At 41.6% G+C, this 27,959-nt stretch overlaps 3 protein-coding genes across 5 annotated transcripts in view; 2 read left to right on the forward strand and 1 right to left on the reverse strand.

The window, feature by feature from the left end:
* Nucleotides 1-7,875, reverse strand: part of kdm6a (lysine (K)-specific demethylase 6A) — a 53,490-nt gene extending 45,615 nt beyond the window's left edge. For both annotated transcript variants that reach the window (XM_052081731.1, XM_052081729.1), the window contains exons 1-2: nucleotides 7,377-7,875; nucleotides 7,157-7,220 (exon numbers count right to left, since the gene is read on the reverse strand). In XM_052081731.1, the coding sequence (XP_051937691.1) occupies nucleotides 7,157-7,220; nucleotides 7,377-7,558 (246 nt within the window). In that variant the 5' untranslated portion in view covers nucleotides 7,559-7,875. The remainder of the gene's footprint in view (nucleotides 1-7,156; nucleotides 7,221-7,376) is intronic.
* Nucleotides 7,876-8,412: 537 nt separating this feature from the next.
* Nucleotides 8,413-12,398, forward strand: fundc1 (FUN14 domain containing 1). The gene is made up of 5 exons (XM_052081812.1): nucleotides 8,413-8,639; nucleotides 9,096-9,249; nucleotides 9,825-9,900; nucleotides 10,748-10,876; nucleotides 11,724-12,398. Exons 1-5 carry the CDS (start codon nucleotides 8,621-8,623, stop codon nucleotides 11,799-11,801), a joined length of 456 nt encoding a protein of 151 aa, XP_051937772.1. The 5' UTR covers nucleotides 8,413-8,620; the 3' UTR covers nucleotides 11,802-12,398.
* A 98-nt stretch (nucleotides 12,399-12,496) lies between these two features.
* On the forward strand, nucleotides 12,497-27,812 carry efhc2 (EF-hand domain (C-terminal) containing 2). Of its 2 annotated transcripts, XM_052081771.1 has the most exons (16): nucleotides 12,614-12,723; nucleotides 14,343-14,531; nucleotides 14,607-14,757; nucleotides 15,257-15,480; nucleotides 15,603-15,854; nucleotides 18,643-18,750; nucleotides 18,859-18,997; nucleotides 20,080-20,245; nucleotides 20,898-21,040; nucleotides 21,153-21,349; nucleotides 21,440-21,573; nucleotides 21,945-22,139; nucleotides 24,974-25,066; nucleotides 25,178-25,277; nucleotides 26,549-27,051; nucleotides 27,414-27,812. In XM_052081771.1, exons 1-15 carry the CDS (start codon nucleotides 12,682-12,684, stop codon nucleotides 26,669-26,671), a joined length of 2,256 nt encoding a protein of 751 aa, XP_051937731.1. In that variant the 5' UTR covers nucleotides 12,614-12,681; the 3' UTR covers nucleotides 26,672-27,051; nucleotides 27,414-27,812. The 2 variants fall into 2 exon arrangements, with proteins under 2 accessions (XP_051937729.1, XP_051937731.1); XM_052081769.1 differs by having other exon boundaries at nucleotides 12,497-12,723; nucleotides 18,643-18,997.
* Nucleotides 27,813-27,959: the final 147 nt, after the last annotated feature.

Below are 27,959 nucleotides of genomic sequence, written 5' to 3' on the forward strand. Positions count from 1 at the left end.
ACGCACTCATCCAGAAGGTCACAAAAGAACCTACAACATCTAAAGACCCGCAGGCTTCAGTTAAAGTGTTTCCATGACTCTACCATCACAAAGACATTTGGCAAAAATGGTATCCATGAGAGCGTTCCCAGGTGAAAACCCCTGCTGTCAGCAAAGAATACAAAGGCTTGCCTCACATTTGCCAAACATTTTGATGGTCCACACGACTTTTGGAGAAACGTTCTGTGGACTGACGAGACAAAAAATGAACTTTTTGGACGGTGTACGGCCCGTTACTCCTGGCATTTTATCAAAAGAACATTATGCCAACAGTGAGGCATGGTGGTGGCAGTGTGATCACTCATCTTCCTTGTTGATGTACTTTTAATTTTCTAGGCCACTACTCTTGGCTGACGTACGGGACGCGAAAAAATAATTTATTGTTTAGCTGTGTGTTTAGCATTATTTTGTATCAATTCCTCTCCATACTTTTATTGAACAGGCTGCTATTTTGTTGTCAGTGTTGGATACACTCCACTTTAACTCGGGTCCAGCGAAACCTCTGTGAAGTCACCCAATCACTTAAATCTGTACTTTCAAGTTAGGTTGACTTAGTAATTAGCATGGCTTCTGCATCTTTCCTGTTAATTACTGCTAGTAATCCCTTCATGAGAATGATACTTGTAAGAAATGTATCTTAGTTGCCGCCATGAAGTCTGTCTCCTACCTGGTGGCAGTTGTGTGACATAAGAATATAAGTGAAAGCTTTCGCTCATCGAATCAAGCGCTGTCGGTCGCTCTTATAGCTTGCACATTGCTGAAAGTGCCAAGGCGTGTGTCAAAGGATGATAGACACAATATGATTTTTCGTTTCAGGATAGACAATTTTCTATCGTCTGTCCCGAGGTCAGGTATGAAATCAGACATCAGCCAGAATGTGCATCCTTTTAGGATCAGGCATCACAGTCTGTAAGGCAGGTTTGCATCGTATTATGTATTTTGGGGGAAATGAGTCATGAATTTTGGACTGTTACACCAGTTAGCCATAACACCGCATCACACACAATGCTTCTGTTTACTTGATGGATAAACTGGATTACCATAAGTGCACATGTGCTTCACAGACATACAACTAGAAGGAGGGGCGGAAGGCAAGGAGGTTTCGAGAAAAAAACAATTAAATAAATACATACATACATAAATAGCGCAGACTATTAAATTAATTGTCGATGATTGTGATCATCGACATAGTCTTGGCTAGTCGACGTAGTCTTGGCAGCTCTACTTGAGTATCATCAACATTTGTTAATAGTGTTAGTCGGGTATTTATGCCTTTGGATCTCTATAAAATCAACAGCAGGGGTAACCAACATTTTTGAAACTGAAAGTTACTAATTGGGTACTGATCAATGCGAAAGGTTAAAGGTTTGATACGCACTTCTGAAATAAGTTTGATGAACTACTGTTAATCGTGTGTTATTAATAATTCATGATATTCAATTATATGAAGACACTGATCATGTTAATGATATCCCACGATAATTTGGAACACACAAATATCAACAGGCAATACTTTACTTCTAGAAATCTCTGCCAGTGTTTACATTCTCAAACAATCACTTCAACACCATTCTAGAAAATGTCCCATCGCCGGTAAGCTATTTTTAGAACAGTCAATCAGGCTACTTCTGGTCCTTGAGGGCTACCTGGTGTCCGCAAGCACCACGTTGGTGACCTCTGCTCCACCTCTGTGAAGTATATAAAAAAATTTATTCGTAGTTGTGGCACTTATTTTTTCTACGTCGTGCAGCAGAGGCTTGAACTCTTAAATTGACAGTAACCAGACCAACATTACTGTATTTCCGGCGCCTTTCAAGATCTACCTAATTTGCCGATATCATATCGATACAAGCGACATTTTTTCCCCAGTGTCGGCCTAATATTTATCGTGCAATCCTATAAGTGACTGTATTTTTTTTTTTTAACAAATGCACATTTTCAGCCTGCAGTACTTTTCAGGACATTATGCACGTTATGACGCCTTAACCAAGAGTCTCCTAGAAGCCTTTATTTTATTGAATTTGTATCTCACATGTGTATCCAGCAGACTGACATGGAGCAGTTCTTTCAAGAAAGTAAAAAAAAAAAAAATAGAAAGTGATCAATGTACAATTTCACGCACTTGCATGTTCAGCCAAACTGTACGTTTGTCTATCTGTACTCATTTGTGTGCACACACCATTCCATAGACATTTACTTTATCTTTTCATTATGTACAGAATAATGTCTAGGGTTTTCATTTAATAAGCCACCCAAAACAAAGTATTTTGTTCAAAAATCTAATAAACCTGTAATTCTAGAAACAGATCTGTTCATGATTTTTGTTATAATATTAATGTTGTATTTGGTTGGAACAAATCAGAGTACTGGTACTTCTTCACTCCAGGTGTTCACACAACGGTTAACATTAATAAGTCACGGTTAAAAAAAAAATTAAGTCATAGGTATTCATGTTGAGAAACTGCAATTTATTTCTATCACTTGCTAATTATTAATATTGAAGTTGTATTTTCTAAATTTTTGATTGCTGTTCTTATTAATTGAATTAGTAAATTATATATATGGTGAATAGTGGCGTTAATGACAGGCAGAAAACGTGTCTGCTCTTCCATTGGATGGCAAAAGGTAAAATCACCCCGTGTATACAACTGTAGCCATTCATCCAACAGAAAAAGTCACGGCACCGTGCAAATACTGTATATCAGCTTCATATTCAATTAAACACATATAGATTTCTAACCGAGTAACATGTGTGACTAAACTGAGTGAAGAGCAGTATTTCAGTATTCCTACTTTTTACTAGGGCTGCACAACATATCAAACAAAATATGGTGATTGTGATAATGGCCTGTGCAAGTATTGTATATGGCAAAGACATGGAATTGAATACTGACTTTGACCAATAATTTTCAACCTGAAATGAGCATCATCATCCAATAGGAGAACTGCATCTAAGGGCATTATTAACAATGAATAACTTTAAAACTATACTGTATGTAGAAACATTAAAAAAATCTCTGTTATGACATTTAACCAGCTATGATTACATTAAGCCTGCTTAATCTGCAGCATGAAAAAATGTCAGGGTCATTCCATACCAAATCACCCAGTAGGTTGATCCAAGCGGATGTAGATTTTAATGAAACTTGCTGTACTTGTTGATAGTGATGACACGCCACTCAATCTCATATTTCAGGTCAATCAGAGAAGGGCTTTAGGAGCTACAGCCAAATAATTTTGATTAAAAACCCATATAACCCAGGAACTACTGGGCCAATTTTGACAATAAGAGTATTTTTGGAAAGGGTATTAATAGGGATTCCCAATCTGTAATCATTTATAAGATTAGTGCAAAACTTGACCCTTTGACCAATAATTTGACCTTGTAATCATGAAATGTCATTTCTCAATTGTTATATCAAACATAAAACTACCAGGGGCCAAGGTATCCATACCCTCGGGTTTGCAATTATCATTCATGAAATATTAAACTTTCAATTTATATGATATGAATATTCAATGAATATGTATTTAAACTCCTTATTACTTCTAAACAAAAAAAGATTACAGATATATTTCAAATGTGTGATGGTCACATGACCCTCAAGGTCAAATTATTGGTCAAAAGGTCAATTTGTGCAGCAATTTTTTTAATGACTACAAATTTGGATTTGTTGTTGAATTAACTTTCCAACAATAACCGTTTTGTAAAGACTGACCCAGTAGTTTTCGAGATCCCAGGGTTCAAGGAGAGGAGGCCACGGCCCTTTATGTTGAATTAATTAGAGATGTATGGAGGGAGGGATGGATGGAAGAAAACGAGATGCTAATGCTAATGCTAGCCTTCTGCTGGTGGTGAAAACTCATTCCCATAGAAGTCAAAGCCTGTGCATGTGGATTGAATATTCGTTAAAGATTCAAGATTTGTTGATGACACGTTTTCACAAATATCGACTGATAATTACTGGCCATGGATCGATTGGAGCATCCCGAACAATCACCGGATTTTCTGGGCCATAAGCTGCTACTTTTTTCCCCACTCTGTGATGTGGTTTGTTCATCAATTTTTATTGATGAGCTTCAGGCCACCAATAGATTTACCCACAGTCTTGTCACAGCTGACCAATGAAAGTACCAAACCTACCAAAGTGGACCAATGAAACTGCCCAAGTCTGGCCTTATCCTAAATATTCATCAGCCATTTGCCGTTAGAGCATGCGAGTTGCCGGAAATGCGGAGATCTGTGTGCTTAGCGGTACACACCTGTGCAGAAGCGAATACAGAGCATATAGTTGAGGGAAAATAAGCATCCCGAGTTGAGTTTTATGAGCATGGGGAATGAGTGCCATAAATACAGCCATCTCTGTTTGGCGATCGACTCCCACCATCACTGGCAAATGACGAGAGGTTTGGCCATGGAGCGACATCTCCAGCGCCTCATACAAGATGCACTGCCATGGACTTATGTGCAATACTGCCTATGAAGCTCGTCAGCGAACCGGCCTCGTGTGACAAAAAAATAAATAAATTAAAATAAAACTGAGAATGGACACTGTGTAAGTAGCTGCGGGGGTTGTTTTGTGCGGGGTAGTGTCAAGAGGTGCTTAGGGCTGGACGATTATGGAAAAAATAATAATCACAATTATTTTGATTGAGATTGAAATCACAGTTATTATTATTATTCATAATTATTGGCAACCCTAGGATGGATGTTTTAAAATGTAGAAATGGTTCACCAGACACAGAATCCAGCTCCTTCCATGACCATCTTGGTCCTCAGACATCAACCACCAGTGGAATGAGCTAAACAGGAGAGTGCAGAGGAGAGGGGCCAAATCGCTGGATGCTTTTGAAAGTGGAATGGGCCAAGACTTTTCTGTATTCTCCCATTTTGCTCCTCATTTTTTTTATTTTGGTCCTGTATGATTTTTCAGGGGGAAAGGACCATCGGGGGTACAAATTATGAAGGATAATTAATGAGCTCCACAACATAACGTGTTTTTTTCGGGTTTTAATAAACGATGACTTGGTCTACGGTCACACATGTGCAACTCATATCTGATTTTGTCATGCAGGCTAAACAGTAAAATTCCTATTTTTTTAAATCTGACCAGTGTCTCTTTCGTAAGTTGATATAAATCAAATGTATCTCAAGCATCTGCAGTATGAACGCGTAGCCGCACACATACGATCTATTCGTCATCAAAAGCCCAAATTTTCAGGTGGGGAGGAGTGCTTAGAAGGGAGACCAATGATAATTGTCCGTGAATCTGCAACATTGTTTTGAGAAATAGTTGTGTTGTTGTCTTAATGTTTTATCCAACTTGAAACATAACGCATAGGGTGGACATTTGTGGCGACATCAGTAATTCAGCCATGACAACGCTTTATTTAATTTGCAGGGTAATGGCGTAATGTCACCTTTTTGGTGACTCCTCAAATACTACATGGGGGTTAAAATGCAGATCGAGGCGTGTCACCTCAGATCCCCAAATTAGATGTACCTCCTCCGGCCGTACGACACTAGTGATAGATGACAAAATGAGCTCCTACACGAGGGACCATGTTCACCTCTGTAAACAATGTGCCATGTGATGTATGTCGCACGGCACACGTGCTTTCTGCATCACATCATGAAAATGTTCCATTCACACTGAATGCCACATTTGTGTTTGCAATGTGAGCAACTACATAAAAAGATTTAACAAAAAAAAAATTGAATTGGGGGTCACACCCTGCAGTGTGCATGTAGCCTTGGTCAATTTTATGCTTTGCAAGCCAACATTTGAGTTAGGACACCACTCAAGTGAATTGAGGGGAAACAATGGGAGCCATGGGGGCGATGGCAGCCATAGTCGCCAATGGACTTGTCTGCACTTTCAGCCATTTTTTGCATGAGACAAACCGTCATACACACAAATACAAAATTAGAAAAATCACAAGGAGCAACGCAGACTCAAGCTCTTGACAGCCCTCACGAGGCCAAACATGCACACAGGAATTAAACACAGGAATACAAACAGTATCAATGCAGTATAATCATGAATGCAGATTGGTATCAAAATAATATTATCTCAGCTCATCCTCCAAACAGACGCCCACAAACCACATGTTGAAAGCAAAATCGGGTCAAGGCAGCCCAGCCTGGACTAACATTATAGTCTAGGGTACACAAAACTGCACCACGCCGTTCAAACTGCACGCCACTGATTCGTGCGTTCAGCGAGATTTTTTCATGATAAACTTAATATCACGATCTCATCTCTATTCCCCAACGTGATTAGCCCTGCTAGCGAGGCTCGTTAGCTTGGAACGTTGGCCAAGTGTATTCATGCCATCACATCCGTCTTGCCTCCTCACATAAGACCTTTACTTTTGGTAATACGTTCAAAATTGCATGAGCTATATGTTTCTGTTCTGTTTATCATGTCGACTCAGCGCGTCTGTTAAGAAGGCAGAAATGCGCTACACACCGGTAGCGGCTACACGCTAGCATTAGTTAGCTGACGGACCAACCAAAATGAGCTGAGAACTGTCAACTTTACGTGTAACTTTAATTTGATTTTGTAATTTTCAGGCACATCTACATTTGAAGGCTTTTCATCATAATGGTTCTGCACTTTGCAGCCAAGTAGCAAGCGTTGGATGATTTCTAATCTAATAACAAGCGAATTGTTGTCTGTGGGTTTTACATTTGCCGAACATGTCTGTCCCTCTTAATTAAAATATGTGTCGCAAAAGAAACATATCGCGTTGGATGCCACGATGAATGGCATTTAAATGTGAAGACTCATATTGCGCCTCGTTCGTTAGTTCGGGATTGTGACACTTTTAAACGTGGCTTCAATAAAAAAGATATTCGGTCTTTTATAGTGATTGCGTTGTGTGGGGATACACATTATGACGAATACATGCGTGGGGTGATCAAAATAGGCATTTAATAGTCAAAGTTGGACAAATACACGACTGTGCACGTCGATGCTAACAACATTAGCTGCGTTAGCAACGAGTGGTGTTGAGAGGTCGCTGCCACTTTATCTCGGGAGGGGATGTGCACTACTAACGAGAGGAAATAATGAAAAAGAGGCGACCGTGATGTTACACTGTGGTGGCATACCTTTAACAGTAAGGCCTTCGTTCTGGCGCCATCTTCTTGAAGCCTATGAAATCCAAACAGTGAACTGCAAGTAGAGGACACATAAAACAGGCGGTTCCGTATTACTTGAGGGGGCAATCGTGTTGTGTTGTTACAAACTGCGTAAAACACATGCACAAGGAACGAAGTGGGTATTTTCCACAACAACAGCAAAAAATGTAAACACCACACTAGTTCTAACCTGTCAATTGCAAGCAGGCTCTCTTTCTCTTGTGTCGTAAACGTCGGAAAGTCCTCTTCGGTTGCACTCGCTTTTGCCGACGCCATTTTCTCCTCGTCATTAGCGGCGGCGCTCAGACTCCGCGCAGCAGCCGAAGAGGAGGCGACGGCGGCAGCGACGAGCGACACTCCGCACGATTTCATGGTGGGCAAGTTGAAACAGCAACGGTGTCTGAGCCCGGCTGACGAGACGACACGAGCAACGGAAGAGTTGCACACCTTGTTCGCAGCAACTCGCGCGGGGCGTAGCGTGTTTTTCTTTCCAAATCCTCAAGGAAACGAACCCTTCAAGTTAGCTTCCACCCGCTTCATTATAACAGCGTGATCCCCGGCGCCGATGTGTGCATAGTGTGGATGCAACGTTGGCTTTTTTACGACAGGGTGTAATTTGATAATATCGTAAACTTCCCCAACCATCGGCTCAAAGTTGTTGTAATTGTGTCACACTGGCAAACGCACGCCGCCGCTGTCGGCACGCCTTGTCCAATCAGATGCGGGCATGTGCCGTCACGTGACTGCCCCTGCTTGACGTTTGGCGAGCACGCGGCGAACACGCGCTTTTGGCAAGAAAAAAGTCCATCCCTCGATCCCCCAAACACCCGCGATTGGTTCCACCCTCTGTATTGTTATTACGTAATCCTATATTCGGGTGTGTAATTGGTCAGATTTGCTGTCATCAAAAGGGGCGGGAAAAGGGGAAGTTGAGTTCCGATTTAGCAACCACTTTGTAGTTTTTGCGATTGGTGGATCGATAAACGGTGACGTCATGAACCCCGCTTTCAGAATGGTCCAAAATACCAATCTGAATTTTGTGTTCAAAGTTTTACTTGTCTTTACACTATGGGTAAATGTTGCATTTCAATTACGTGGAGTGAATCACACAAACTCACAAAACAACGCACAAGGTCTACATTAACCACAATTCACCTGGGTGTTATGTGACGTAATATGTGACTCCTTCGATGAAATTCGGACTTGTGGTTGTGTATTTTGGGAAAATTTTGATAACATAGTAGTTATAAGTAATAGCTATAGACTAACAACATAAATTCACCAGACTATCAATTGATGTTGTTATCCATTAAAGCTCAGCGAGTCTGTTCAAAGTTAATATATTTGGGAAATAAGCAGTCTCGCTTCGCCCCCTTACTTTGAATGTCAAAGTAGTCGAAGTGACCAAGACGTGAAGGTATCTGAGGATCCAAAATGGCGAAGCACAACAAGGGTAAGCAACCCGTCAAGCCAATTTCTCCTCTTTTAGCACATACACATGAACATAAAACGTCTTTGGGTGAAAAGGTTTATAAGTATATGATTGACTTAGTCTTCTGATTTTGCATCCTGTCAAAATCCACGCATTCTCTTTGGAGTACGATTACGCCATGTTGGCTAAATTCTTAGCCGTACTTCGTAAGGATGCTAACTCATTGTTTTGTCACCATAACTTTTCCTTTTCTGTTAAGAATGTTGTCAATTATGCATGAGTCTTTATTGAATCGCGGTATTTGCATTCAAGGGGGAACGTCACCACCATGTGTTGTCAAGTAACGCCACAAATATTCAAGTTGAAACAACCTTTGCGACTGTTGTCGTGCGAGCGTTACTCTTAGAAAGGTTCAAGCACGAAAGGGGGTTCCTGCCGTGCTGACTCATGTTTTGAACACGTTATTCATATTTGTAGATCTGGAAGAGGAGATCTATGACAAGGTCGTCGATCTGACAGAGTACGCCAAACGTCAGCGATGGTGGAACCGCCTGTTTGGCAAGACGTCCGGACCTTTAGCAGAAAAATATTCAGTGGCCACACAGATTGCCATAGGAGGAGTTAGCGGATGGTAATCAATAAATTTATGTGATTTTTTTTTAATGTCATGTCATTGAATGTTTCATGTGGCTTTTTAGGTCAGCCCAGACCTTCAAAATTGACTGGCGGTACATAAACAAATACTGAAAGGGATTATCCATGTTCTAATTTGGGCGGAAAAAGCCATGCTAACTTTGATTATCTTGCAAACACTTGCTTTTATTGTGAATCGTTTGAAGATGCATTTTACACTCAACACAACGGTTGTTCCCCTGTTGTGTCAAGGTCACATCTTAATTGGGTATTGTTTAGCTCCACCACACAGTCACAAAGTCCAAAAGGTTGACCACATATACAAGTAGAGTCACTGCCATTTTAAATACTGAATAGGTTTATCATTCATGATTGCCATTCTGTATATTTTACAAGCAAATGGTCTATGAAAACATTATTAAAAGGATAATTCCTCAGTATAATCTTTTCAGCATCCAATAATATCACCTTTGCTGACTTTGAGTGGAAAGCAATAATCAGGCTCAATTTCGTCCTGATTATTGGTCTGGATGTACCCTGCTTACCCTTATTAAATAGTGTGTTTCATGTCAGGTGTGCAGGCTATCTCTTCCAGAAAGTTGGTAAAGTCGCTGCCACTGCTGTGGGCGGAGGACTTCTTTTGTTACAGGTATTCATTCATTCCCTGTTCTAATTGAGCCTTTCGTGGAAATAATGTGTGTTGACCCAGTTCCTGAGTCAATATTGTTTTCCCTTTCAAATCAATCATTGTCTGTGTGAATGTATTTCGAGGTGTGAAAAATAGCCGTCGCGATGACTTCCTGTTTGTGACATGCTTACACGACCATGTAATTAAGAGCCTTTTATACCATTAAATGCATCACTCTGACGAACAGGTGTGACCACTAAACTCACAGAATATAATTAAAACACAATACCGTTTAATCGAGTTCCACACTATTCACAACGTGACTACGCTGGCAACAAAAATGCCATTATGGTTGTTAGATGTTCAGTTTACAAGGTACCACATAACTCTACTTAACATTGTGCTTCCTCTACTTTCGAAAGCATACTCGGAAGTGCAATGGTTGAACTTTAAAATACTGTGTTAACATGTTTAATGAACAACTTGTTTATTCAGAGACAACCGAGTAGTTTAGGCATCAAGCATGGTGTCCTGTTGAATTGGTAACAGCTGCACAGTGAAGTCAATGGATACATTTATTTTCATGCGACTTTTTGTTGTGTATTCTTGAGAGTGATTAAGCAGGACTTGAAAGGCCCACTGTACAGCTGCAGGCGTTATGTACTTTGCAAAGCGAACAGCTGATTGATCGGTTGTGGTGTCCACGGGATCCAAAAATGTAACGACCGTGTCTGAGAGCCTTTGTTTCACCATTCAAAGGGTCATTTTTAGGGATCAGCGCGTTCAATTTTGGGCTCACTTGTCACACAGCTGGACTGTGTATTCTGAGATCCACCCACACGTGTTTTCTGACTTGTCTATCCTCTAGATAGCAAACAACAGTGGCTACATCCAAGTAGACTGGAAGAGGGTCGAGAAGGATGTGAATAAAGCCAAGAAGCAGATCAAGAAGAACACAGATAAAGCAGGTCCAGAACTGAACACATTAGTTGAGAGGGTGAGTTCCTGAAACACACACACACACACACACACATACACAGAACAAGTCACACATCAGCTTTATAATGTCTCATTCATTCATGTGGTCCACTTGCAAAATGAAGCACGCTCACACCCAATCATACTCAGATTGAGGTTTATATGATGTAATAGTGTTATGAGAGGATACCCCCCCCCCCCCCACACACACCTCAAATGGATGTTGCTGTTTTCTATTGAGGAGGAAGAAAAATGTCTGTCCCTGTTGGGATCTCATTACTTAGGCGGAGTTAAAGTCCCAACAAAGATTTGGGTAAAGCATCACTTCACTGAGCCCCCCCCCCCCAACCCCCAGTCTTTGACCACAGCTGCACCCCTCGTTGTCGTGCACGAGCAACTTTCTTCAACATGACCTTTCGCAAAGGCTTGCGATTATGAAACAGCATAATTGTAATAAATAGACACAGGGAGTGCAGTCCAGCTCGAACAAAATAGCAGCGCTAGCAATATGATGTGAGCATTTGCACAGTAAACAAATCAACGTTATCCATGACTGATATGTTGGTACCATGAGTCAGTCGTCACAGTGTTATTTTGACACTACATGTTAAAGTCTTATTTTTGGAGCTGTACGCGCAATTAAAAACAGAAAAGGCTTGATACCTGTCGAATCAACTTTGTGTATTGATGTAAAATGCGTGTGTGCGTGTGTAGCTCCCCGCTGTTTGAGGAAACCAACTGCAGTTATTTGATTAACATTGATGTTGGTCAAGCTTAAGAAACAAGCTCGATCATCTATATTTGATAATGATTCCTTTGTGTGGTGCTTTGGGTTTTACTAAAAAATTCTGATGCCTGTCACTCAGTCCACAGAGTTTGTGAAGAAAAACATTGTGGTCACGAGCGGCTTCGTCGGAGGCTTCCTGCTCGGTCTGGCGTCCTAGGCTCAGACGGATGACTTGACTGAACACTCCCGAATTGTTTTGATGCGTCGGGAAAAGGGATAAGCTGTTGCTTGATGGATCATCAATCAATCAGCTGACGGCGTGTTTGCTGTAGCTAGCTGTCTTTTCTGTATCGGCCGAACCCCTTTTCTCTTCTATATGTAAAGATACCTGACCTCCACTTGAGGAAGCACTATCATTATGGGTGAATACACTCAGTTCATGTGCCAGGTCAAAAGTTTGCACTTCTATTACACCGAGGTGTACTTCTTCATGTGAGCCAATATTTAAAACATAAATAAAATTAATCTGTGGGGCCTCACATTGGACACTCCTGTAATACAAATAAAAGAGGGGAAAACCTATTATAATGTTGCAACATTTTATTTATATACAAAATGTTCTCATTGTGGCAGTGCATTGTGTCAAAAAAAGTTAATCATATTTGAAGTGAATTTTCATGCTGATTGGTGTAGAATTATTTTTGCCCTGCAGTTTCTTTTGTATGCTTTTTAAGTGAGCAATAACTGAATCCAAAAGGTATACTGCTCATTATAATGTTTGAACAAATAAAAGTGCATTTGAACAAAGGTTAAATTGTTTGGTCTGTTGTGCGATTCATTGCAATTTAGATCAAACTTTGTATCCAAACGTAAGTACATTTTGAATATGAGTTTAATTAAGGTTTGTTCTGTTTACGTTGTATGGGAAATTGTAGTTTAGAGAAAACTTTGGATACAAACGTAGACAAGTCGTGTTTGGAAGTGCCTGCTATTGGAAACCAATCCAGGTAACCATGGTGACCGTCAACACTTGAAGGGATACGCTGGGGACAGCTATAAGCACGTTTTGCGAAGTAAAAAAAGCGCACATTTCCGACATGGCGTTACCCTTTCTACCCGGAAATTCTCCAAATATAAACGTAAGTACTGTGACGATTGTATATTATCCTCTGTGATACATAGTACATGTGTGTGGATGTACATGCAATGTAACTTTGGAAATTAATTAAGCCATTCTGTTGAAAGTTACATTTGGGTTGATATCCAACGGCAACATGAACTAATTGTATTTACTTTTCAAGTCACTTCACATCGTTTACGCAATTTAAAAAGGCTTTAAAACGCAGGTGGAAAAAAGTGAAAGAAACATTGTTAGGGAGGAAAAAAAAGTTTGAGCTGCATTATTTTAAAGTAACACGCCGGTCTCACTGAAAAAAAAAAAAAGGAAAACAGTTCCAGTCAAAAGTTTGAACGTCTCAAAAGAACCCTGTGTTCAAACTATGTCATCTCGGTGAATGAGGGTGTCGCAACATTGCAAAACTTGGAACGCAAAATTCTTTTTTTTTCCATGTCACCCGAGGGCTCCGTACTTTACAGCTCCATGTACCACCATGCACAATACTAAGGGAAAAAGGTCAGTTCACATTGTAAGCCACTTTGGTTGTTTGAACATTAACACAGAATACTGCTCATAAATATTCATTCATCCATCCATTTTCTCATCCGCTTATCCTCAAAAGGGTCGCAGGCCTGCTGGAGCCTATCCCAGCTGTCGTCGGTCAGTAGGCGGGGGACACCCTGAACTGGTTGCCAGTCAATCGCAGAGCACACATAGACGAAGAACCATTCGCGCTCACAATCACACCTTGGGACAATTTTGAGTGTTCCATGAACTTGCCATGCATATTTTTGGAATGTTGGAGGAAATCCACGCAAGGCACGGGGAGAACTTGCAAACTCCACACAGACTGGAAGGCCAGAGAATCGGGGGAAAAAAACAACAACTTCACTTCAATGCTGGTGATTTCAGATTCAGAAAACATGTAGTAAACTATGCTGAATAAGAATGTAATGTAAGACATTGTTAAAAGTTCCCATTCACTAGCTTGCAAACATTTTATTGTTGCTGTATCTAGATGTACGGTATTTTAATGAACGTCTCACACTCCAGAAAGAATGTACAAAACGTTTGATATCAGGACCCACTAAATGAAAGTTCCAAAAATTCACTCTAACCTTTCCCGAGTTTACTTTGATCTCTTACCGCGAATGCAAATGTCCAAGAGTTCAATATGTCGGTGCTGTACTTTTTTGCACAACTTGCTCTTCCCGAGCGAGGCTGAGCATCAAAAATTTACAACCGGTTCTTGAATTCTTCGATCCAGAAATCAACCTGTCAGTTTCCTGGTTCAATTCGAATTGGTATTTAAAACATTGCTGTTCACATTTCAACATCATAAGACCAAGATGACACCTAACAACTGATCAACTTTACCTTGCCATCGCATGGCTTGAAACAGGATTTTCTCAGAGGTAAGTGGCCACTTTAGATTATCACTGAGTGTCATCAGCAGGTTGCAGCAAAGGTATGGAGAGACTGGAAGAGTTACTGGAAGTGACACAGAAAGGCATAGAATTGGATGTCGTTGGAAATGTATTCATCAATAAAAGTCTCCACAAACGTTTTATGCTTGGTACTTTTTCTCCTCACTGATATTCACCTGTTGTCACGCCTTACATTCTGTTCTTTGTGTTCCAGCTGCTGAAGGAGAAATTTCACAAATCCCAACATTTCGACTACTCGAGTGGGGTGCCTCTGCTGGCCGGAATAGAGAAGCCAGGCATCGGAGGTGAGTTGTTGCTGGGACAGCGGATCAAACCAAAATCTTCCGTCTATCCCAAAGTAGCAACCGGTGGTTTGCCGTCATGGGTTGCCTTTGACAAACAGGTGCGTCGCCTTAATTTTGCATCACAAATCTACAATTTTGTATTGATAAACTTCCAAAACGCATCCACTGTGCAGGCCCTGTGTTTTGAGGCGTATTTCCAGGAAACGGTGCCAGACATTCCCAATGAGACCAACAGAATCCGCAAATGTAAAATCTACTTCTACCTGGAAGATGATACCATACAAGTGGTTGAGCCACAGTACAAAAACAGCGGAATTCCTCAAGGTGAATCCATTTTGCTTTCATGTCCATGGGAAGTAATTAATCTAATGGCTTGCACAAGTATGGTGGTGGCAGCAACATACTTGGGTCTGCTTTTCTTCCGCCTCAACTGGGGCCTTAGAGAAGGTGGATGGAATTATGAACAGTTCTGTCTGCCACTTCAAAGTGGGAAAAAAAAATGTCACGAACAGCCAACTAGAACATGTGAACTTTTTTTAAGGTATTAAGAGGCACTTTCGATAGTGGCAGGTGGATGCTCATTCCCATGTAAGATGAGTTTGAATGTGATTGGTTACTTCTGTCCACAGCCACATACCCACTTAGAACAATGTGTGCACACATTTTTACTCCAAACGTTTCACTTTTCGGTTTTTGAAAGTGTTATTCCCTTCTCAAAAGTAGAATCAATTAAGATATCAAAGTTTTGATTTGTATTTACAGTATGTATCTAATGATGTGTTTCGTGATAATATTTGATTCAACAGTGGTTTTATGTTGCTAGGGACTCTGATTCGCCGCCAACGCATCCCATTGCCACCACCCAAGCAGGAGCAGTTCTATAACGTGTTCCACTTTAACCTCAACCAGCAGATGGTACTGTTCGCCCAAACGTTCACGGTGACCAACTGTGACCAGTTCACAAGGAACTTTCTCACTAAATGCGGGGTGATACTCAATGACCCTGTCGCTGTGCCCGAAGACCCTTACCGTAGCCTCCGGGAAAAGGTTGCACCCTTTTATATTATTATTATTATTGTTGTTGTTGTTCTTATTAGTGAAATTTTTGAATCCGTTGTTGATTCAGCGCATACAGAATGTACGGAAAAGTGGAAATGCTGTTTTCTCAGATGGAGAAAAGCATGAGTCCATTGCGGCCGTATGAGAGGCGAGACACTCTTAAACAGTTCTTGGAGTACGACTGTAAAGTCCTGCGCTTCTTCTGCTTCTGGGATGACACCCAGGCCATCTACGGGGATCTCAGAGAGCTCGTGTTGCACTACTACCTGGCCGACGACACATTAGAAATCAGGGAAGTCATCCCACCAAATTCCGGTCGAGTCACAGCATCCAAATTCCTACGTCGAAGCAAGCTACCCAAGGTGAGCTGTTTGAGAAAATGATGAGTAAAAAAAAAAAAGATAAAAACACAATCTGTTGATAAGAAATGATGGATGGAGCACTCTAGAACACTTGCTGACCATATTTACAAGTGATTTTTTTCCTCAATTAAATAAAACAAAATTTAAATAATCCATAATAATGGCATTCCGGGTACACACGTAAAAAGACATTTTGCCCGTTCCCGACCAAGGACATCAAACGGTCGACAATATTATTAGATTGTCTGAAAAGATCATCCTTATGTGTGAGGTGTGTTAAAGGGAAACTTGATTGGGATGACCTTTGGCACTTATCTAATAGGTCTGACTGTAAAAATGAGGTACAACAAAAAAGTCTGTAGTGATTGACATTTTTATTTTTGGTGTGTGTGCAGATTTTTAGCACAAGTTGTAACACCACCGGTTCGGGAGGAGACCGCTTGCTGGAAGCACAATTTCCCATCTTAACCGCCACACAAGTGTAAAAAGAAGTTAGCCATTGGACAACGATACCTAGAGGAAATTTGTTTTTTTTTCTCTCACAAATCAGAACAGTTCCTTAAATAATGTATCTGTGGAATGCTTTCATAAAAATACAAGGATCAAGAATTGGCAACCTATATTTATACTTTTCGAAATTGGATGGTTTTTAGAGGCAGCTCTGTCTCATGCAAAGTGCCAGCCCATGAATAAAACTGACTAATGTAACCACCCTCACGCCCACAACAAGCACACACTTATCGTGACCATTATCACACATAAATCCATCATTTCATCACCCTGCCCCTTATCAAAATATACTGAAAGTACCGTAGTGGTGTGGTTCATCATGTCACCAAACACAAAAGCTCCCTACCCCCATGTAAATAAGTTAGCCAAACAAAATTATATTATCATAAGCAAATGCTCGTAATACTGTTAGGGAATGCTAATTCGTTCTAACTCTGCGGCTCTACTTACATTTTGACTTTGACAAGCCTGTGTTGCGCTTTACCCAACCTATCTGGCAAGTCATTGGCTGAGAAACTCGACGTGGGCGTGCTTATGACATAAATAAACCCTTTCGTTTCATAACAGTGCTGCAAAAGTGCCAATGGGTTATCTTAACAAACACATTTATAGAAATAGGCAAATAACTACTTGGTTTAATTGTGTACTTAGAATCCACCAGCCAGGATGGAAATGCACCGGGGTTAGGCTCTGATGTAAATTGTGTTCTTCTCTTATCATTGTAGTCATTGAGCAGCCAGCACAAAGACGCATGTGCTGCTTCCATTAACAATCATTTACATTATGTAAACGCTAACAGCTAATTTGAACAAATTGCCACGTATGGTCAAGGATAGATGCAGCCAGCAGTAGACTTTCTATCACTTTATTCGACAAACGGTACCAAAATAAATGCAAGTATGTACATTCATAGAAGAGCAGTAACCGCAAAGCAAATCATTCACAATGTTCATCCTCCCGGTTGGCTTACTTCTTCCCGTCATTTTAGACCTAATTCACTCCGACAGTCCCACTCCCCTTGAGCATTTCGGCTCTACTAGCCGAGTGCCTAATTCAACTTGAACGACAGCCAGGCCTCTGTCATGAGTGTGTGCGCTTTCATTTTGATAATTTTATTCGTCTGTTATTAAATGTCAACAACGATCCAAAGGTTGACCAGAATCTTCCATTCAATGAAAAGGCAGCAAGGCATCCTTGAAGCATTCTAATCCCCCCCACCCATGATCATTTCTTTTTTTTAACAGTGTTATAAAGACATTGATTCCTTTTTATTATTATTCTTGGCAAAAAAAAAACCCAAAAACGTAATTTTGAATGCTTTTCCTATGCGAAAAAAAATGTAGCGCTTGTTCTCATTCTTGTCACAGGTGAGTTTGACAGCTTTCCCAGGGAGGGCACCCTGAACTGCTTGCAAATCAAGCACAGAGCACACACAGGCAAATGATATTTCACCCTCACACACACACACACACACACACACACACACACACATAGAAACTCTCATCCTAGTTAAATTTTCCTTCTCATGCAGTCTGCAGTCAAAGCGGCACACTGGTAAGCAGATCTGCCTCACGGTTCTGAAATTAGCCCTAGTGGAGATGAGCAGTATTGAAGATGGATAAATGGAAGAAAGCTTTGAAAGTGTCACCCCAAAAACTGATGGTGATTCCTCCATGAAACTTGGTGCTTCTGTTTATCATAACTCTCTTTGTCTCAAGGCCCACCGACAATCAACAGGAAGTCATTTTGTTTTGAAGCAGACAATTTGGGGGCCAATTCCTGGAGTCGTACGTTGATGAATTCCAAATTACAGAACCCCTACATGGAAGCAAGACTAGTCTATCTCAAACTTTAATGAGCAAATTCATATATTTGATATTACAAGAAATTTCACAGCTCACCATAATTCCCATTTTGTGAAATCACAATCAATCCATCCATCCATCCATTTTTAATATCACTTATCCAAAATAGGGCTCCAGTGGGGTGCTGGAGCCTATTCCAGCTAACTTCAGGCAAATGGCAGACTGAACACCCTGAACTGGTCGCCATTAAGTTGCTGGGCACATATTGAGACGACCAACCATTCACATCCACATCGTCACTGAGTGGAAACCGATCCCATGCTGCCCGCTCTCAATTCAGGCGAGAGTACCACCACACCATCAGCGACTCAAGTAAAATAACATTTAATGTATGTGTCGCTGGCAGCGTGGTGTCAAAGATAGATTTTTTTTCCCTCTTGTTGGTAGCTTTGTTTGTTATCAAGTCTCCACAGCATGCTTCGAAGCACTTGAACCTACCCGGAGAGGTGACCGACCGCACTGTGCTTAATGTGCTGGCCTCCACCAGACAAGGAGACCGCTTCATACTGGACAGCCTCAAAGTATTTTTCATCATCATCCCGATTAGATTCATCCTTATAGCCAAAATAAATCACTTTTTTTTAAATCATATTAACATATTCTCAGCCAATGTTTCCACACTCCTGCAGACTGCAGCCATCCAAGAGGAGTTTTATAAGGATTGTGATTTGACAGTGGGCGGCGAGTTGAACGTGTGGGGCAGGAAAGTGATCATCGCTGACTGTGACGACTTCACCAAAGACTACTACCGCTACAAGTATGGGATAGGTAAACAAAAAGCATTCGTTTTTTTTCATCCATTGATATCTGTTATTTATTTATTTCTAACTTTTATATTTGCAATGTCTAGATTGAACCACTGGAGGGCAGTAAGCGTTAACATGCGTGTCACTCGCAGTATCGACCATTTTCCTACTAAGCAATTGTATACATTATTGTGCGTGTTATACTGTATTGTGGCTCCCATAACTTAATTTAACACTTCTTCACCACAATGGACGAGCGGGAGAGACCAGAGGAAGAACTGTTATGTAATATAATTTGTACCCAGTGGTCCTTCTGAAGTGGGTAATTTAAAAAATTGGACGTTATCATGATACATTATTCTTTCTTGTAATGTTGCCACTTTTTTCAATAAGTAGCTAATAGATCAAGGCACAAAGTAACTCCGTTGTTTGAGGAGCTATTTTGCTCAGAAATAACTTAATTTGAGGGGCAATTTACTCATTTTGAGCACACATTAATCCCACGAATTTGACACATGGGTTCTATTAAACGATAAATACTGTACATGGCAATGTTACTGGGAGGTTGACTGTAGGCCTCCAGTGATCGAATATTTCAGTATTCGAGTATCCTACTGAAAATTCGATAGAGTAAAACATGTATTCAGTTCAGTATTCATTTCTTGTATCCAAAAACATGAGGCATTAAAAAAAAAGTATAACAGACTCTGTGCAACTTCACTTGAGCATCGAGCATTTTAGAAATACACATAATAATACAGTGGGTTCATGTCTGTGTGTTTAGGAACCTAGACAAACCTACTCGGCAACAGGCAAGCAGCCCCACAGCGGGAGTAACCCAATCCAGGCTAGGATGAGTCCGCTACCCTGGGCAAAATGTTGAGGCTCTCCTGCATTAGTCACAGTAGTAAAGCAGGCAGAGTGATGCATGCATGATGGAAGTTGCCGTCTGACTCCAAGCAGTCACAGGTCGTTGCGGGGTTAACGTCCGCCCTGAATGCCATGCTCCCTCGCGGATGGATTACCTCGGAGCCTCTGATCATTTCAGCGCTCCTCCCAGGATTTGTCTTCTTTTAAGTGTGTTCTCCTTCTTTCCCCTCTCAGAGGACTTTAACCCGGTGAAGTACAAAGCTCCCGTAGTCCCCAAGCCCCCCAAGCTTGTACCTCCTTATAATGGCTTTGGCTCAGAGGAGGACTCACTAAGCTCTTGCCAGCGCCTGCTTCCCAAACCCCCACAGAAAGATCTCCATAAATTCATGGAACATGACAGGTTGGATCACATTATACACCGCATTATTCGTTGTTTCCAACACACCAGACTAATGTTAAACAATAGTGGCAAAGTGTTACTATCGTTCACATATCTCTACAGTATATGTGTGCGTGTGTGTGCGCGTGCGTGTGTGTGTGTTTAGGAACGCGAATACTATATGTAAAGAGACAAGATGGGCACTACAAAAAATAATGAACGGACAAGTATGGATATTATTATTCCATCCATCCATCCATCCATCCATTTTCCGATGCACTTATAATCAAAGAAAACCGGAGTACCCGGAGAAAGTCCATAAAGGCACAGGGAGAATCAGAATCAGAATCAGAATCAGAATCAGAATCAGAATCATCTTTATTGGCCAAGTATGTAGAACACACAAGGAATTTGTCTCCGGTATAACACGCTGCACTAGTATCATCGTAAACAACAAAATCATTGAACCGTTTTAGAGTATACCAGTAGTTTTGTAGTACCATTTTGTGGTGCAAGAAGAGTGACTATGTCAGTGACTGTTTAAGGAGTTAATGGCTAGAGGGAAGAAGCTGTTTAAGTGTCTACTGGATTTGGTGCGCATGGATCTGTAGCGTCTGCCTGAGGGGAGTGGCTAAAAATGAGGGAAATAATGGGTTTTCTTATTTATTCACAGATATGGCCTTCAGAGTAATGTGCTCAAGTACTTTGCCAAGATGGTGACCAACAGTCAAGTGGATAGCGAGAGGGAGTTCATCATCTCCTTCTACCTGAGCGACGACTCTATCAGCGTTTTTGAACGCTCTCAGAAGAACTCAGGTTCGGACTGTGAGCCAGAACACAAACTACAAACGGACAGAGTACATTAGGGTTGCGATGAACTTCTGCGAGTCTGCAGCTTAAGACCTTTCTCTTCTTCCTGGATCATTAGGTGTGCTCGGCGGCATGTTTCTGGCACGCGGTCGCGTCAAGAAGCCGGGCCAAGAGTTGTTTAAGAGCGAGCCCTCCGAGTACTTCATCGCCCAAGATTTATACGTAGGAGCGACCCTCTGCCTTAACAACAGGTTATTTCAGCTGCTCGATGCTGACGAGTACACCTTGAACTACCTGGAGCAACATGCTGAGCAGGTTTGGGACCAAGTTATGCGTCATATATAAATGATGACAGCACAGTCAATGAATGAATTAATTCCATATTGTGTGTAACTGTCTTAAAAGTTTCCCAAAGCCAATTTTGGCACCATCTTGGCTAAACTGCGGTCAATTCCGGAGGAGAAGCAGCGTGATATCAGGAACTTTCTGACGCTTAATGATCCAACCAACACTGGATTTGTCACCTTTGAGTCGTTCAGGTATCATCTCAGTGATAGGAATCCTTTTTATACTGTTTGCAAAAGCTGCCATTTCTGCGTCTTTTTTTCTGGGTACTGTACAAACTGGGTTGTATATTAACGTCACAGAATGTTGTTTGGGGAGGCTGAAGACAACTACAGCAACAATTGAGCGATGCCGGAACCAAGGTCACTGATGTGTTGAACTTATGTTGAACTTAAAAATCCTCAACTTCTAAGAGATAAAAAAAAAGTTACAAGAATAAAACCGATAAGGGTCTTCCTGCTCTTAAATTATGGATAAGGTTTCGTGACTTTTTCCATATGGTGAATTATGCAGCCTACATTAGAAGTCGAGTAAAGCTCTTTTTCCGTGTTTGACTATATCACAGAGGCCTGCTGATGGCAACCGAGTGCGGGCTGAGTGAGCATGAGGTTCTGGTGCTGGGTCGATCTTTCTCTGAGCACCAGCAGCCTGAAGCGGATGTCGGCTTGATGCTGGCTGTGGCCCAGGACGTCCTCAAGAAGAAGGACTTTGACCAGATCGCTGATATGACCCGAGTGTTTGAACACCACGACCTCACCAAGTAGGGAGATACTCATATTTTGAGAAGAAAATTAAACAACGTGACATGTATAGTGTTGCATGAAACCGAAAACTAGCTGAGGCAGAAGCAACAGCACCTCGGATATAGTTTATTTGGTACCTATGTCTTCAGAAGGGACATATCTGATCGAATATCAACAATTTCACATTACATTTGCGGAAACCATCAATATGATATAAAAATCCAGTAGAATGGCACCCAACTGTGACACAAATATGATCAGGAGCAGTTTCGAATCAATATTCATCTCATAACATTGGAAAACATTTTCATTCATTGAATTGATAGAAAATACATCACACTCACCAGAGATGCTGGTTATTCAGTGCAGTGATGTAAATGGAGGTCACATCGGACGTGTTTGGCTGCTCAAAATTGGCTGGAACACGGTTTTGCTTAGAATAACTAATCAGAGGACAGGAAAATGCGGATGTCAGCTGGTCTCTGGCAGTTCAATCTGATTGGTGAAAGAAAATGTGCTGTTGCTCATAGTTTAGGGCAGATGAGATTGACATGGCAACACACACACGTTGAAATCTGATTGGTCAGGAAAAACAAAGATTCCAACGTCCGTTTACGCGCAGAGAAATGCTCCAACATGAGGAAAACAGAGCATTGGAGCGATTATGGAACAAATATGAGAATTTAGGTTGTAAATGTAGGTCAATTCTTGTGATAGTGTTGACCGCCTACCACTGGTATGTTGCAGCCCAGCAGTCCATTTCCATTTTGCCTCAGTTGCCTCAAGACGATAGTAAGCAACAACCTATAACAATCATGACTATTCCACAAAATTCGTCGGTAACATGTCAGCCTCTTGGCCCACATCTTTGAACAGAGCACACAGTTGCTGATTTGCAAGTCCTCAGTGAGCATCCAAGCTTCTTCGTTCGAAATTGCAGATTGTGATCGAGGCATAAAATACACAGACAATAGATGAAGAGGCAAACAAAAACTTGCACGAGCACACGCACATTGGTGACACACAAGGCATCAATCGTGCAGTCGGTGGCCCCCAAATCTCAGAGCAAGCATTAGTTCCAGCGTAGGGAGTGGAGCATTGGAAACAGATGGACTCTGAAGACAAGAAATGGCATGTATTGCGGAAGAACACACACACACAAATCAGTAGATGTCAATCTTTAAAAAAAAAAAATTGACCTGCTTTTGCATTATAAAATGAACTTAGCTAACTTTGTGGAGTAACAGCACATGGAAAAAAAGTCACGGACAAATCATAAAGGTAGGTGATAAAAGTTCATCTTTATAGTATGAGGTGAAACCCGTCGTTTTTACTTTGCGGGAATATAGTCTTCATTCTCAAGCAAAAAGTTGCTGAATTAAAATTAGGAGCAAAAAAATAAAATAAAATAAATAAATAAATAAATACGAGGCGGCCCGGTAGTCCAGTGGTTAGCACGTCGGCTTCACAGTGCAGAGGTACCGGGTTCGATTCCAGCTCCGGCCTCCCTGTGTGGAGTTTGCATGTTCTCCCCGGGCCTGCGTGGGTTTTCTCCGGGTGCTCCGGTTTCCTCCCACATTCCAAAAATATGCATGGCAGGCTGATTGAACACTCTAAATTGTCCATAGGTGTGAGTGTGAGTGCGAATGGTTGTTCGTTTCTGTGTGCCCTGCGATTGGCTGGCAACCGATTCAGGGTGTACCCCGCCTACTGCCCGGAGACAGCTGGGATAGGCTCCAGCACCCCCCGCGACCCTAGTGAGGATCAAGCGGTTAGGAAGATGAATGAATGAATGAATAAATACGTTAAGAGACAAAATTCGAAATGAACAATGACAAGGTCAAGCAGCCGTGTTTGTTCATATTGTGTGTATGTACTGAAACCCCCACGGGTGTCGATTGTTGTTCCTCGTGGCTCTAATGAAATGGTATGGCAGGAATGGGACTCTGGATTTTTGGCATTACTGAGTGTGAAACAACTGGCAGTGCAGGACGAGCTCCACACACAGACCATATCACAAGAGTTAAAGTGGACTTTTTTTTTTTTAATGGACGATTTTTGCTTGTATGCTAATAGTTAGACTCAGGAGTGCCTGCCCACCGAGCACATGTGAAATTACACACATCCCTATTTCTAAAATACATCTGGAGGCCAGCCATTCTGAATTTCCTGAATTTTTATCATGCAAGTATCATGCATTAAAGTACTATCAAATTAAAATGGTAAGCAGATCTGGAATGTCAGCACAGATTGGTTAAACACCTTATCAAGCTTTGCTTCAAATAACTGGCACATACTTGAATGTTTCCTAAAGCTAACATAGGATTGTAAGGAGATTTTTTTTGACCTGTGCAATTCGACAGCTTTGTGATAAAGTGCTGTCTCCACAAACAAAAATACTGCGAGACTTCATCTTCTTAGCGGCTTAGTTTTCTCTTCAGAGTCTGGGCTGCTTGAGAAAAAGTAGGTGCTCACCATGTTGAAGTGCCCTAGATTTGCTCCCAGTCGTCATGGTAATGAAGGCCATGCTCAGCATTGGCCAAGCAGGAGAGACGAATGGGGTGAACTGTTTCTTATTTTCATTCGGTAGGACTGCGTGCTCAGCTCAAAACATCCTCATTTCAGCAAGCCAAAAATTAATTTGCTGCAATCTTAACCCTTGGGGGATTTTAATAAAAGGAGAAAGTCACAGACATGTTATTAGAACACCTGGGAACTGTTTCAAATGGTGAAAAAAAAGCACAAAATGGTTGCTTAAGTTACTTGGAGCTGTTTTAAAAAAAAAAAACTCTAAATCAAAGAATACAGATATTAACTTCCCGTAAATTCCTGTGTTCCTTTGCTTCTTCAGAACAGGACGCACTTCCATCAAAGAGGCGATGACCATCTGCAGAACCTTCCAGGTCCCCCTCTCTGACAACCTGTTGACATGTCTACTCCAAAAGTATGACCTGTCTACGTTGAGGCAGGATTGATATGATGCGCTTCTCGGATCTCATTTGTACCTTACGTTATGAATGCGCGCACGCGTGTGTGTGTGTGTGTGTGAGTGAAGGTTTGCAGACGGGGACCAGATAAACTACAACACCTTCCTGGATGGCATCAACTGGTTAAATCATCCTGCTCCCCCGGTGATGCCTGACGAACTCCTAAAAGTAAGGCAAAGCTTGGTTCGTGAGGAATTTACAATCGTAAAGTCGTTAAGACTTTTATTTTCATTAATTTCTTGTTATTTGTTTCTGTGCTTGTCCGTCAAAAAATCTTCATGTGAAACTGGTCCTTTGCACATTAAAAAAAAAAAGATGTCAGCTGGATAGTGGCATTTGCAGATATTTTGTTTACATATATTCATCATCGGGCGTGGGAGGGCTAAAGGAATATGGGGAAAACAAACAAGCAAACAAGAGAAAACCAGAAAGATTAAACTGGAAAAAAAATCTGCGTGGGTGACATTCATCTTCCGTACCGCTTGATCCTCACTAGGGTCGCTGGGGGTACTGGAGCCCATCCCAGCCGTCTCCGGGCAGTAGGCGGGGGACACCCTGAATCGGTTGCCAGCCAATCGCAGGGCACACAGAAACGAACAACCATCCACGCTCACACTCACACCTAGGGACAATTTAGAGTGTTCAATCAGCCTGCCATGCATATTTTTGGAATGTGGGAGGAAACCGGAGCACCCGGAGAAAACCCACGCAGGCCCGGGGAGAACATGCAAACTCCACACAGGGAGGCCGGAGCTGGGCGTGGGTGACAAGCACCGATAATTCCTCTTCACCTTTTGCGCATTACATCACAGCCTTCGTAGGAACGCCCCCTCCGCCTTGACGGATGGCAAAAAAAAATATTTATACCTGTTGGAACCGTTGAAACTCCTGTAAAGCGTATCGTCCTGTATTCATTTACATACACGATTATCTTCTAAAATGGTCATATCTTGCCGTGCGGTCGGATGTACGAATAGACGAGGGTGCAAACCAAACTGGGCTTTTTCTCACATACCTACTGATGAAGATAAAAGACGGCGATGGATATCAACAATCAACCGAAAGGACCTGGCAGCCATTAAAGCATTAGAGGATTTGCAGTGATTATTTTTTACAGGGTTACTAGATCATTGTTCATATATTTTATTCATCATTAAATTACTGTATGTTGCTTTGATATCTTCTCCTGTCATATAAAATCCACTCTTACCACACCTCAGCACAAAGCATAATCTTGGAGGACAAACTCAAAAAAAAAAAAAAGCTGTTTGACACCCTTGATCAAGAATGGCAAAAGTTGGAACAAAAACAGGCCCGGGAAGAAATACGTGTAGGTCAACAGAGGATAAACAAAATACAGAAAAGGATCTATACATGTATTTTTAACTTTTCTTCTCATACTATAATATTGGGGGATTTTTTTCTCCTGTCTTCCTCAGTTCGACGTGAAGCTGCGGCGCGATGGCAGCAGAGTGAAAAGCATTAATTACTCCTCCCTGGTGCAGAAAGTGTTCCCCGGCGTCTCCAACACGGTCGATCCAGAGAGCGCGGCATCAGCGTAGATGGTTGTGCGCAATAACACGCGCAACAAAATGTGATGCATGATCGTGGGAATTTTTTTTTACATCACACGCACGCTTTTTAAAAGTGTGTTATATCAGGCTAGAGCTACCAACACTGAGCTGAATTTACGAGATAGAAAATTGGCTACAGCGGAGGATCACTGCTATCAGCTCACAGCTGTGGAAACAACAGGTACTGATGAGATGCGACAGTTTTATGTTATTTTTGTAATGTCTCTGAATCAGTGGCTCTCAAACTCTGTGAACCATAGCTTGTGCATCTGCAAGGTCCTATGTCAGGACAATGAAAACCTCTGGTATGATTCTGACCTTTCATCATCTTACATTCCTAAAGAAAGTTTTTTTTTTTTGGCGGCCCGGTAGTCCAGTGGTTAGTACGTCAGCTTCACAGTGCAGAGGTACCGGGTTCGATTCCAGCTCCGGCCTCCCTGTGTGGAGTTTGCATGTTCTCCCCGGGCCTGCGTGGGTTTTCTCCGGGTGCTCTGGTTTCCTCCCACATTCCAAAAAAACATGCATGGCAGGCTGATTGAACGCTCTAAATTGTCCCTAGGTGTGAGTGTGAGTGCGCATGGTTGTTTGTCTCTGTGTGCCCTGCGATTGGCTGGCAGCCAGTTCAGGGTGTCCCCCGCCCACTGCCCGAAGACAGCTGGCATAGGGTCCAGCATCCCCGCGACCCTAGTGAGGATAAAAGCGGTTCGGAAAATGAATGGATGGATAATAGACATAATATTTCAAGATAATGTCCTGTTTCTTTGACCTCAACTTATGAGTTGAATTTGTTATGACCAAGCTTGTAACTCAATTTACTTATATAAAAAAAACACATTTTAAATTCCTGTGGCATTTAGACATTATGTTATGTTTAATTAGCATTAGGAAAGTGAGAGGATTGGGGGCTTGTCCACTTGTTCTGTGGACCCAAGAATTTTGAGGACCCCTTGCTCATCAGAGTGGAAAAGCTCATGTCATGTGGAAAGCTGGACATTATGTTGTAGTTGGTTGGGGTTTGCAATCTCATTAGCGGTAGTAGTAGGTGGCATAATATGGACGCCCAGCTCATCCTTGAAAATGTGTGCGAAAAGTCTGAATCGGAATAGACCTCATCATTAATAAAGTTCAAATGAAAACCAAAGTGAATGTGTGTCGGTGTGATGTATTTGTTTGTGTGAAGCACGTTGAGTTGTCTCGTGGATGAAATGTGCGATATGAATAAATCTCTTGTCTTGCCTTGCCTTATGGTACATGACGTCACGGTGAAACGGTCTGC

This window comes from Hippocampus zosterae, chromosome 12, assembly GCF_025434085.1.
Source record: "Hippocampus zosterae strain Florida chromosome 12, ASM2543408v3, whole genome shotgun sequence".
NCBI classification, from domain to species: Eukaryota; Metazoa; Chordata; class Actinopteri; order Syngnathiformes; family Syngnathidae; genus Hippocampus; species Hippocampus zosterae.